The 12,696-nt window shown below is 43.8% G+C and overlaps 2 protein-coding genes across 6 annotated transcripts in view; one reads left to right on the top strand and one right to left on the bottom strand.

The window, feature by feature from the left end:
- cacnb1 (calcium channel, voltage-dependent, beta 1 subunit) overlaps positions 1–7,003 on the top strand; it is a 39,118-nt gene extending 32,115 nt beyond the window's left edge. For 3 of the 4 annotated variants that reach the window (XM_053850740.1, XM_053850739.1, XM_053850741.1), the window contains 4 exons: positions 3,036–3,187; positions 3,785–3,880; positions 3,955–4,140; positions 5,525–7,003. In XM_053850740.1, coding sequence (XP_053706715.1) covers positions 3,036–3,187; positions 3,785–3,880; positions 3,955–4,140; positions 5,525–6,037 — 947 coding nt within the window. In that variant the 3' untranslated portion in view covers positions 6,038–7,003. Of the gene's footprint in view, positions 1–3,035; positions 3,188–3,784; positions 3,881–3,954 lie in introns of all 4 variants that reach the window. The other variant, XM_053850742.1, reaches the window with a different exon arrangement.
- Positions 7,004–7,674: 671 nt separating this feature from the next.
- On the bottom strand, positions 7,675–12,483 carry LOC128751329 (alpha-2,8-sialyltransferase 8F-like). 2 transcript variants are annotated; one of them, XM_053852285.1, is made up of 7 exons: positions 12,102–12,483; positions 10,076–10,150; positions 9,924–9,998; positions 9,733–9,859; positions 8,552–8,664; positions 8,400–8,492; positions 7,675–8,325 (listed from the first exon to the last, which is right to left on the bottom strand). In XM_053852285.1, exons 1-7 carry the CDS (start codon positions 12,314–12,316, stop codon positions 7,881–7,883), a joined length of 1,143 nt encoding a protein of 380 aa, XP_053708260.1. In that variant the 5' UTR covers positions 12,317–12,483; the 3' UTR covers positions 7,675–7,880. The 2 variants fall into 2 exon arrangements, with proteins under 2 accessions (XP_053708260.1, XP_053708261.1); XM_053852286.1 differs by having other exon boundaries at positions 9,766–9,859.
- Positions 12,484–12,696: the final 213 nt, after the last annotated feature.

Below are 12,696 nucleotides of genomic sequence, written 5' to 3'. Positions count from 1 at the left end.
TTATGAAACAATCGGCTCATTTTAAGTTGAAAAATCAGGTGAGGTTTCATTTAAATCGCTGTTCAAACCTAAAGATTATGGAACGGAGAGTGCCATGTGAAAAGGTTTTTCATCACACAAGACAAAGGACTGAAGTTTGCGTAACGATTTCGAGAATGGAATATGACTAAATGATTATTTAATCACATTATTCCTAATATTTCTTCAATAACATCTAGGACATGTGTCCAGACAGGTCCGTAGTTCAAGCCAACTGTTCAGAGACATGAGATACAGCAGACAGACGGCTCAATTTAACCCCTAAATAAAGCTGGCAGAGCAGTCTGTCAGACACCAGCGGCTTCTACCTGAGACGTGAAACATTGAGTTTATCATCTCTACACTTGGTTAAGTGTTATGTTTAAACATAAACACATAATGATGCTGGAGACAAACGCCACTAATGTGTTTCATCATAAAACAGGACTGTAGTGTCCAACACATGGAATAGAATGAAAATTTATAGAATGAATATTTATCGTGATATTTATCGTTAGCGCCAAAAATCACAATATTTATCGCGATATCTTTTTTTGCCTATATCGCCCATCCCGAGTGGTCACTGTTCTCAACTGGCTCAAATAGTGATGGGCTCAGTAGATGGCGCTCTTGGTGTAAAAATACTTCCTCAAATCCTAAGTCTCCATAGCAGAGAGCGCCAACTCGCGGCTTAGAAAACGAGGACACTGTTTCATGAAGCGTCACAAGCCCATCACCAGGCTCTAATGTAGCGGCTTCAGCTTGAAATGAAGAAGTTGAAATATCTAAGTATTTCAACGGTGCATGAGTTTTTCATTGGATGCATTCAAGGCACATGAGGATTCTTCTCTAACAAGAGTGCCTCTAGATCCCTTGGTGAGGGGAATCTAGGAAGCCATTAAAGAAAGCTGTGTGACTCAGAAGCAAAATAAAGTGGCTTAAAAAAAAGAATAAATCACATGAAAAATCCAAATTAGCTGGTGTTGAGGTTAATGGAAAAATCACGCTTTATAAATCTGTAGACGGCGATCTGCCCTCAGGTTTAATTTTTTTGTGCCTCAGGAGAATACTTAAGCGGCTTAGAACACACCCCCCTCTGAGGTGCCACGACCAGACAGGCGGGGGGGAACATTCTGCCTTTTTTAATCTCCTCTCACACGTCGACAGGCTGATAAAAAGAGGCCGACACTCCACAATGTGCTGTTGTTGAGTAACGGAGGCACCAATATAGTTACCGCTGGGACGTTTTTCTTTTTTGTTCTCTTATTTATATGGTGGGAAATGACACCCATGTTATCAGTACTTAAGTGCCACAAGCATCTCATTCTGAAGTGACTCAGTCATGGAAAAGGTGCTGATGTTAGGAGGCAGAATGAGAATGCAGCACGGCTCCATTTAACTGAGCTTAAATGGAACTTTCCGCACGCCTGGAAGTGTTCTCTCTAAAAACGTTGGCATGCATGATTGAGCGCTAACATGCTGGTGTGTACAGGTTCTGTTCAGACGTCGGGAGGCGAACACCTTTGATGGTCTCATTACACGTGGACAGCTCTCAGTCGGGTCAGGTCGGGTCTCAGATCTCACCAGGCGGCTCGCACTTCAACATCCAGCTCATCTACATATGCAAGGAACGACTGAAGCTTTTTTTGGTTGTTCTTTGAAGGCTTTCTTTTGTTACAGTAGTCTATAGCCATGGAGCGCTCGCTCTCCGGATTTCAGTTTTTATTTTGACAAAGTTGGAACCCAGTGAATTAAAAGTTTTTCTTGATGATTTTAAAGTAACAACATCAGCTATTTAAGTGTACAGAAATACTGTATAATGACTTTTGTCTGGTTTGTTCGTCCTTTTTTTCTGCATTTTTTTCTATCGTAATCAATAGCATATAAATAGAGTAGCATCACGTCAAAGTGAAAATTGAAAAGGCACGTCAAGTTTGAGTTTACTAAATGGCCACCTTACTGGAAAACACTGCATTTAAAGCAACTTAAACTTGTAAACCAAAAACCTTGTGACACCACACTGACTCCCAACAGAGGTGCAAAATAGTGCTGTCGCTGTTTACTGCATTTGCTTGCAAACCTTCCATTGCTTAGGTTGAACAGACAAATGTTGACTGACAAACTTGCAGAAACGATTCAATAATCCTTACAAACAACATGTAATGCAGTCAGTATCCCAGCCAGCATCATCATGAATGAACAAACACATAAAAAATGACTTCAGTGACTCTGAAAGAAAAAAATGGTGACTGTTTTTTTTGCCATGCCTTGACTTAACCACAGAAGGCTAAATTGTTTGTTTTGTATGTTTGCCTTATAATGACATAAAACAAATCTGAGGTTTTATAAAAGGCAGTAGGTTTCACTTGCATTTTGCCAGGTACGAATGAGCCACAGGCTATATTCATAACACAAGAGGGCGCAGTTTGACAAAAGCAGGCCGATAGCGACGTGGACCGATAAGTGAAAAATAGCGCAAAAGCAGCCGATATATCGGTTGACCGCTAGTTCTATGCACTTCAGCGACAGTAGCAAGGAAAAGGAGTGAATTTTCTACAGCCGACGTATTTCTTGTTTTTTACAGTCAGTAGTACTGCACACAAACTCAGTGACTTTACAGTACCAGAGAGAGTTCTTTGTCGCGGCACACCACGTCTGCTTGGGTCGAGTCATCGCACACAACTCTGGTTGCTGATGTCACTGTCACTATTGGTGTTTATCCAGTACTGGCGTCCAGTCCACGGACACCTGGCCTGCATCCCTCAGTTGCACCTATTGTCCTCCATCTGTGGTTACTCTCCTGTTGTCTCTTTTTCTGGAGCCTCCTGGTGATTCCCGTCTGTCTCTTTTGCCTGTATTTCTAAATCAAGCCGAGTCGTCTTCTATCACAAGGCTGTCCACTTGTTATCAGGTCGCTCACATGCCTCCGCCGGGTCTGAACAGAACTGTTGTATCTGATGATCTGTACGAGTGTGTGGTGTACGTCCTGGTCTCTTACTGTGACTCCATATTTTCAGCTGAGGTGCAGAGTGAGATCGAGCGCATCTTTGAGCTGGCCCGGACCCTCCAGCTGGTGGCTCTGGACGCAGACACCATCAACCACCCGTCCCAGCTAGCCAAGACCTCCCTGGCTCCCATCATTGTTTACATCAAAATAGCTTCACCTAAGGTAAAAAGAAGTCATCTGGGACGAAAAAGAAATGATTGGCTTAAGTCCTTGAAAGTAGCTTTGTGTCATCTCCGGTTAGAGACTATAGTTTGACGTACCAAACCGGAGAGTGCCATGCTCACGTATCGAAGGTATAGAAAACACATTTCACTGTGCTGATCTGACCAAAGAGATGAGGCCTGTTTCTCACTTCTGCGGCGTGAAGTTCTGGCGGTGTCAGGGCACCGTCTTGAGCTCGACCCAGCTGCGGTTCCTTCCAGTGGAGGAGGTCTGAACCCATATTCATGAGAAGCTGATCTATGCTACGTGATCACCCGGGATCTGGCCAGGCTGCTGTTATTACTGCCACAACTGAATCGTACCGATTTATGCAACACAACATCAGAAATAACCCACAAGTCCTGAACCAGCCTCTTGGTCCTCGGAACACGTGCCTGGACAGTCACGTGCTGCTTGTTCCATCATCCTGCAGCACGTCCAGAATAGACTGGTTTCTGACTTCACCCTCCCCACAGCACTTTACCTTTGGAGCTTTGGTTCATCTGGTTTCAAGTTCCCTTGCCTCTCATCCTTTGACACTGCTGCTTGCTCTCCTAGGTTCTACAGAGGCTTATTAAATCCAGAGGAAAGTCTCAAGCCAAACATCTAAATGTGCAGATGGTTGCAGCCGACAAGCTGGCTCAGTGTCCTCCGGTGAGTTGTCTGGGTTTTCATCTTGTGTGCGATGCGAGATGGAGTCATTGTAAAACAAAAACATTTGCTCCTAGGAACTGTTTGACATCATCCTGGATGAGAACCAGCTGGAGGACGCCTGCGAGCACTTGGCCGACTACCTTGAGGCCTACTGGAAAGCGACGCACCCTCCAAGCAGCAACCCGCCGAACCCCCTGCTGAACCGCACCATGGCCACGGCAGCGCTGGCCGCCTCCCCCGAGCCCGTCTCCAACCTGCAGGTACAGGTGCTCACCTCCCTGCGCAGGAACATGGATCTGTGGCCCGACATGGACGGCTCTGTAGCCACCGATGGGAAGGAGGACGAGCACACACTCTGAAGTGCAGCACAGAGACTTGTGAAAACACATCAGGGTATCGCGTCTACCCGGAAGAATTAGAGCGCTTATCTGTTCTAAATAGAATAATTGGAGTCACGACCATCTCACACACAGCGAACAAGGCCCACACATGTAGATGGTTTCAAAACATCTACAATAAAAAATACAACTCGAGAAGTCTGTATTTCTTCCCTTCACTGAAGTATCAGTGTGGCAACCGTCTGGAATCAAAGAGCCCCCTCTGCTCCTCAGGGTTACACTCCAATTTGCTATTTTTCCGTAAAAAAAAAGAGAAGGCTTCACTGCCCCCGCTGTCCTCGGTCGCCCGCCAGTCGTCTTTCTCCTGCACTTTCTCTTCTGCGAGAGGCTGTTGCAGTCCTCCTCCGTGTTGCCATGGCACCACCCCTGAAAACAGCAGGTCACGTCCGCCTCTGCGCGCTGCAACGCCTAGTCGAACAGAGACACTAACCTCTTTTATAATTGATATTAATCTGGACACTAACATTCAAAACACTAATATTAATATATCAACTAATGCTGTTGCTTTCATTCACTCTCTCAAGTCGCTTGAAAATAATTTAAAATTATTGAGCCGACTACTATACAAGATGGTAAGTGTGAAAGCAGTTTTGAGAAGTTCAACTCAACTGGTGTCACATTATTGAGATAAAATGAATCGTGGTTAGCAAATGATATTGTTGTTGTAGTGATAATGAATAAATAATAAACAAATAAATATATGATGGAGAGAAAATAGTCAAAAGTGCTTTAGATAAAAACAAAACATTGAAGAAAACCAGACACATTGAGAAACAAAACAAACAAAAGGGAATAAAGAATGGAAGTAACGCAGACAGAGACACTCAAATTCCCATCAACAAAAAGTATTTCATACTGGCTCAAATAAGTGTCATTACGGAATGAATGAAAAGCGCCATTTTAAAGTGAATCTAATGACATACTCGTCCATACTATGCTTTACAACCATAACATGGATTGCGGTCTGTGTTGCATGAAGTTAGGTGGTTATACTAGCAAGAGCAGTAGAGGATGATGGCGACGGTGTTTTGGTGTGTGTGTGTGTGTAGTTCCCGTCGACAGATCCGAAGCACTGCTTCAGCGGGTTGTGTTTGTGCAGCATGTGCTGACATATAATATTGTCTTCTAATCTGTTTGTCTTGGCTGACATTTCAATGTTGCTGCTGCTGACTGGAACTGACAGCTCCTGCTCTGCTGTGTGTTTCCCTGCATGGTCTCTGTGTGGCATGGCTGCGACCCGCTGCAGGGGACGAACCAGGTCCACGTGGATCTGAAGCGTGACGGGCCCCTGTCGGATGGCGGAGGCAGCGGCGCTCACAGTCAGGGCGAGCTGGCAGGAAAGGCTCTGCAGCAGGCCAATCTACGCTCCTCTCGCGGCCAGCTGCAGCGAGGAAGCGGCCGCACCCTCTCGCGGCAGGACACCTTCGACTCCGAGACCCAGGGCAGTCGCGACTCGGCCTACACGGAGGCCGGCGACTCCTGCATGGACATTGAAACGGATCCTTACGAGGAGCCGGAGCCGTACAGGGCAGGAGGCGGGAGCCGGCTTCACCTGGCGCAGCACCACGGCCGCCAAGCGTCCTGGGAAGATGAGGGGGCCGAACCGGACCAGGAGAACCTGAACCACCCTGTGCAGAGCCAGACTCAGGTGCATGGACGAGCCAAGCTGAGGGAGCGCTACTGCCAAGAGGCGCCCGACGCCAACACTGGTCGCAACAAGAACCAGGACGACTGGGGCCGGGACGTGTACATCCGCTGAGGGGAGGGGGCCGGAGCACAGACTGATGAGACCAGAGGAGGGTTTCAGAGGGGGCCACGCCAGTCAGGCTATCAAAACAATCTGTTTACATCCAGTATAATGTACAGAAACACGTCAGCTGCCATTCTCTCACTTCTTCTTCTTCTTCTCCTTGGAATTTATTTCCGTTTAGAAAGGTGGATTTTTGTTTCCTCTGTTGCATGATTATCATAGACTTGTACACAAACACCACGAGGACAGTGACTGTGACTCTACGATGGTGTGGATTTCTAGAGCTGTTTGTCCCCGTCAGTCTTAAAACAGGGTCCCGTCTTTGTACAGAGTTAGGATTCAGGGTCTTCATCGCCCTGGCGCGGCAGTTGCCATATTTAACCACGAGAATGAATCGCTTACGTCCGCTCCAAAGATGTTGACTTACACTCTGTCGAACCGCCTCTCTAACTGCCCTCTTCTCCTTCGTGGGCGCTCGCCGCGGTGCGAATGATGTGTCCCGCCTTAGCCAACACTCAAGAATCACAAGTGCCGGAATGTCTCACCAAGCCATGTCCACCGCTGTCTTAACTCCCCCGTGTCTGTGCGGTCGGTGTCCCCCCTGCCTTTCTTTTCTTTGTACCAGCTTTGTCGTCTGTTTCAGGGCTTCATGTTGAAACTTTGATCTGATATTTATCACGACTTCCCGACTTTGTGTTGTCCTGTTCTGTGGACACTCTAGATTTATTTGATTCACTTCTTGGTCGTAACAGAGAATCCACGATTGTTCCTGTGGGCTTCCTCGACCGGAGCCCTGTCTTCAGTTTAATAAATGGATATTTTGAAAAAAAATTAAAAAAAGATCAGTGAACAATGTCATTGTTGCGTTATCGCAATTGTTATTTAAAGAAGAAAAAAAAAGCAAAAGGAACCCACATGTATCATTGGTGCCTCATTGTAGCTACGTTACGCTTTTTTTCTGCCTTTCATTTTTAGTTTGTGCATAAATTCGTATTTTAATTAAAAATGTGAGCAGAACTGCAGCGTGTCTTTTTTTTTATTTGTTTGCTCACCGACATAAGCATGTTAATAATGGTCTGAAATGAAAGTTTTAATACCCAGAAGTGGCTTTTTAATTGACAGATTTAAATGAAGTGGGTTTCTATTCTCACATTCAAACATTCATAAACACATGTTGACTTTTAAGGAAAAAAAAGGTCAACAGATCATTTCAATGTTGATCATGTAAATATTGACAGTCACTTTGCATTTGTGCTTAAGCAAACTCCAGCCACCCAAACAAAATACACAGTCTACAAAGAGTTCATAAAAATCCGTTACCGACATAACTGTCTTGTGAAGGACATTTTTAAAGTTTCATTGGAGCTTCAACTCTACATCGCTGCAGTTGCAGTTTAATGACGCTAGATGGCGTTGTGTGATCAATATCTTTGGTCTTATTTCTGATCCAACTACTAAAACACAAGGTCACTTCACCCCAACCCCAAAGGGAATATATAAACATTGTGTATTGAAAAAAGAAAAAGATATATATATATATATATAATATCATTAAAAATGTAAAAAAATAAAAATAAAAATAGAAAACTAAACTCAAAGACAATTAAGAAAGGTTTATATTTGATATGAGAATGCAGAGTTGTTGATGCAGCTTCACAGCAAAAGGTTCAAATACAATTCTGAGGAAACGGTTCGTGGAAGTTGAATTTCTGGGACACATTCCGGGATAAAATTCACTTTGAAAAAAAACATTTCAAGCAGAACTAGATCTTAAATATGAAACAAATAATGTGTCTAACAATAAGTAACAATCTGAATATTATAGTTTTTTTTTTACTTCCAGTAAAATATTTCACTCCCTACAAGCGCCCAGCTGAATCCTGATCACTCCCTGTGTGTGAAGCTGTAACAGCAGATCAAACTCCACCGGCATTTTGTGGAATTTTCTGGGCAATGTGTCGTCGTAGTAGTGATGTGGCAGAAAATAAAGACCAAATGGATGAATGCTGAAGGGCCAGAATCCATACACGTGGACGTTCCTGCAGAGCTCCAGCGCCATGCTCACCATGAACAACCCACTGCTGAGCCGAGCAGCCTTCACACCTCTGGAGCGCCAAAAGTCGGTCAGCTTACTCATGTATTTCGGGTTCAGAAAGACGGGGCGAGACGGGCTCTTCAGCTCTCGGAGGATGCTGATGGTTTCAAACACTAAAGGATTTTGATCCGGTAGCGCAATGATGGCGTCGTCGTAGGGTTTCATCTTCTCCATTATTTCTTCACTATAATTTTCCTTTTGTCTGGAACAGAGGAGCACAATGCAGAGTTGCAGCACTATACTGTACCATGCCAGGCATGCCATTCTAGTACTCACATTTTTCGGAGAATACTTGGGTTGGCTGTCACAAAGCTAGACTTGGTTCCCACGTGTTTTCCGAAGGTGCCATGCAGGGGAGGTAAATTACACCTGGATATGGATATAAGTGAGGACAGTCCAGTTCAAGAATCTCGGGTCATATTTCTTACCTGATGACAAAGTCAGCTGAGTCAATCTTCTTCCCACAGTGACTGTCAAAGAGGATCCCTCCATTTCCCACAACAGAACACGTGTCCCATGTTTTATTGAAAAGGGGATTCCTCTGGTGAGGAAGGAAGAAGCAAGAGTCAAAGCCGATGAGAAACACATTCCTTGTTTATTTCAGCCTGATCAACTCAAGTCAGTACAAGCTACTTGTAGCTTGATCTACGGTGGTCTGCAGTGGACAAAAAGCAGGAGTGGGCAAACGGTTCCACAAAGGGCCAATGGTTGAACTGAGTGAACAAAAACCTGCACCACCTCGGCCCTTTGAGGACCAGCTTGCCCACTCCTTCTCTGAAGGGTATCAGTGAGAAAGGATACATAAATATAGTACTAAAAATTCAACAACAAAAAAACATTTTAGAGTGGTACCTTGCTTTTCGAACGTCCCAGAATTCGAACAAATCGGAGTTCGAACAAAAATTTCGAGATTTTTTTGCTCCTGATTTCGAACGAAAATCCAGAACTTGAACACCCCTGAAAAAACATAACATGTGCGGACCGATCAGCTGAGCCACGACGCGCTTTGTTATTGTGTATAACGCAGCCTCTGTATGCAGACGTGTCCCGTTAGCTGACTGTTTTTTCTTCATATTGAGGTGTAAAACCTTTGCTGTCTCCACACTGGACCGTGGTAGAGTGTCACAGGGGAGGTGCTGGAGCGCTCACTCCAGGGTTTGATGTCCTGTTGTGGGCTGGAGCTGGGACAGGGATGAGGCCAGTCTGGGACAGAGCGTGACTTGGTTTATGACTTTGTCACAGCCAAACTGCACAGAAGCGCACATTCAGAGCTGGACACGCACCGGCCACCTCTTCACTTCTGGAGAGACGTCACTCACTCGGCAACCCCTCCCACATGCAGCGGCCACACACATAGAGGAACAGCGCACCTGCAGCACACACTCTACATTCACTCCTACAAAAGACTGTTTTAAGGCTTGGAACGCATTCTTTCTTTTTCCATTCATTGCAATGGGAAAAATCCGTTCAGATTTCGAACAATTCGCTTCTCGAACGTCCGTCTGGAACGGATTGTGGTCGAGAACCAAGGTACCACAACCAAGTCCATCCATACACTGTTCCAGTTGCAAATATAGCTGTGATGTACGATGTCAACAACAGAACTTACAGGGGGAAAGAGGCTGAAGAGAGGCCTGGTTACCATGAGCTTTTCTGTTATATTTGACCCGACGGGGAAGTTAGTTTTGCTGATGATAGCGTCTTCAACATCAATGCCTTCATTCTGCATTTTTAGTCTGTGGAAATGGAATGCTTCGGTCAGACAGTGGTTCAAGCAATGTATATAAAATCATCTCTCACCTGAATTGTGTGTAGTACCCTCGTAGCCTCTGCCACCTCTTAGAGTAAATGTCTGTGGTGTTTTGAATTAGCTTCCTGAGACAATTTCAAGAGTCGGGTCATTACATCATAATAACACTCATTTATTTTTTAATGCTTTTGGGTTCACCCACTGACAGCCTTTGCAATATTGGGAGGGTCTCATCGGTTGTCTTCTCATCCTTGGTAGCTGGTGAAGCTCCTCCCATCTGGGGATATTAAGATAAATACATGAAAATTGCATGACCACGAGTCCCAAGTCAACGAAAACATCGGGCCATGAAAAAAATGTCAAATAATAATGAGCCAATGAGCCATTTGTGCATCGGAGCAACTGAAATTCCATGCAAGTCCAGGGTTAAAGCAGCTGTGTGTAGTGTGAGAATATTTGCTTTTGGCGACACCGCTGGTAAATGAGTGTAATAGCAAGCTGTCGTAGAGCTGGGTCTCCGGTCCCGCCCCATCCCACGTTTGTTTATGAGGAAACAACGAAAAATGTATCACAGATGGCAATACACACAACACTGTCCAGCTTATACTTGCAAAGGCAACTCTAGAAGCATCTATCGTCTAACATCAGAGATGGAACTCCATCATGGAGCCAGTGAGGAGAGGCAGGATCCAGCGAGAGGCGGAAGCAGCTGCAGGACAGATGGACCAAGATAATAAAAGTGTATTTGGACTGCACGCTTCAGGATGAAGAAAAGGGGAAAGTATTGACATCTACTGAATTGGTGACAACACACGCTATCTTTTATCTGTAGGATGCAGCCGTCAGGGTCTCTCTCCTTCACTTCCGACTGGAATGCATGGATGCACACTTGAGTTCCGCGAGCAACGGACTTCAGTCGTTGTGATGTTTCTTTCAGGACTCTTCCATGTAAAACATGCAGAAAACTATCATGTTCATCTCATCGTCTCTCACTTAAGCTGTGCTGGAAATGATGATGGCGCAACGCCGTACAATAATAAAGACGAAGGTGCACAGTTTTTCATCTCTCGCTTTACTCCATCATGACTGTCATGTGTTTCAATAAGGAGCAGACAAACAGCCATCAGAGCGTGAGCATCAAAACGTCCGTTCACGCGTTTATTTCGAGTTAGAACCTATTCTTCTTCAATCAGTTCCAGGACAATCGCCAGGGATGATGAACTGTGGAGCTGGTTGGGTCTCTCAGCAGCTCTGAGCAGGTCCGCAGATCAGAGGACTCATAAAGCGGAGCAGTCATTTACGATTGTTTTTCACCATATTCCCTCAGAGTGTAGATGAATGCACACATGCTGACAAAGGCATATAGACTTAGACTTAGACTTAGACTTTCTTTATTGTCATTGCACAAAAACATATCACTATATTATGGCAACGAAATTTAAAAATAAGTAAAATTTTAAAAAATGTAAAAAATGTAAAATTGTAAAAAAAATAAAATAAAATGTGAGAGGAGTAGTTGTGTGTCAGTTAAATAAAATATGAATTACAGCTACTTTGTTGTTTGTATGTTTTTACCATTAGTTTATTTAAAAATTAATAAATTTATGATTTAAATGAAAAATATCCTTAATAACAGTATAATTATTTCAACCTACTGATGGAATTAGAAAAAAAAAAAATCATTGGATAAGATGGAAAATAAAATTGTTTCATGCTAGACTTATTTTTATCAGCGCGTCTCACAGTCCAAATACCTTGGAAAGTTCTGACTGAATTTCAACTTAAGTTTCAAGAGATGATGGAAGTCGGACAAGGAATCCTTTTCCCTTGATTCTTCAATGAAGGAAGCTGGTTAAACTACCTTTGAACCTTATGGTTTTGAAGTTGCAATATCTTTTCGCCGTAACATTATATGACAGCTCGGATTCATTTGCACTGTGACAGGAAAGTCTTCACACTTCACACTTCAAGTTATTTAGCAGAGACACAACCAATGTTGTGTTTGCTTTGCTGTAAATAATGAATAATAATCTGTGTTGTATTGGTGTATACAAGTGATTGTAAGTTTCTGTTCTTAGTAAAGATCATAAAAGTCAGTTTGAAGACAGTTTCCAAACATACACGATGTGAATAGACAGGTTATCAGATGTGCTGATATGAAAACTAGATATAAACTCTTGTTTTACTAGACACAAAAAAAGCCAAATGAAAATAAAAATGACACTTACCTGTCAAGCTTGGCCCAAAATAAAGTTGTCATCAAGGTCCCGAGACAAATGACCACACATATAATAAAGCTCTTCATTTCCAGCGTGGAATTCCACTTGGCCCTCGCTTCACTATGATAGAGCCAGTCTCCAGATTCACACCCAGTTTTATACTTGGTTATCAGGGCTGGGTGGGAGAGCGACTTCAGCTCCCTATCATTCCATATAATGATCATTCATCATCATCATCATCATCATCATATCAAGTGCCCGGCTGCAGGAAACAGCTGGTCTATTACAAATATGATTAAATAAATAACAATGATGTTACAGTGGACAAACCAGAACCATATATGGAGACACGGAGAGTGACTTCAACAAAGGTTTTATCCAGGAACGAACCACGAAGAAAGGCAGCGCCACAAAAGGAGGGCGAGAATCAAATGCGGTCCAACTTATATGCCACAAAACTTCAACATAAAGGGCTTCACAAGGATTACAAGCATGACTTTATTGACTAGTTAAGTGGACCTGACTTTAACGTGACTGGACTTGAGGTTGACCTGGCAACAAGACGGTACACACCCACAATGAAGAGCAGATAACAGGAACAAAG

The sequence above is a fragment of the Synchiropus splendidus genome, chromosome 19 (genome assembly GCF_027744825.2).
Source record: "Synchiropus splendidus isolate RoL2022-P1 chromosome 19, RoL_Sspl_1.0, whole genome shotgun sequence".
Classification (NCBI taxonomy): domain Eukaryota; kingdom Metazoa; phylum Chordata; class Actinopteri; order Syngnathiformes; family Callionymidae; genus Synchiropus; species Synchiropus splendidus.
The sequence above is the reverse complement of the archived record's forward strand: the minus strand, read 5'-3'. Positions and strand labels throughout refer to the sequence as shown.

Coding starts and splice junctions, on each gene's coding strand:
- LOC128751329 (XM_053852285.1), bottom strand. CDS start 12,316: ATGATCATTATATGGAATGATAGGGAGCTGAAGTCGCTCTCCCACCCA. Junction 10,151..12,101: donor TTTTGGGCCAAGCTTGACAG/GTAAGTGTCATT, acceptor TAATATCCCCAG/ATGGGAGGAGCTTCACCAGC. Junction 9,860..9,923: donor GGGTACTACACACAATTCAG/GTGAGAGATGAT, acceptor CCATTTCCACAG/ACTAAAAATGCAGAATGAAG.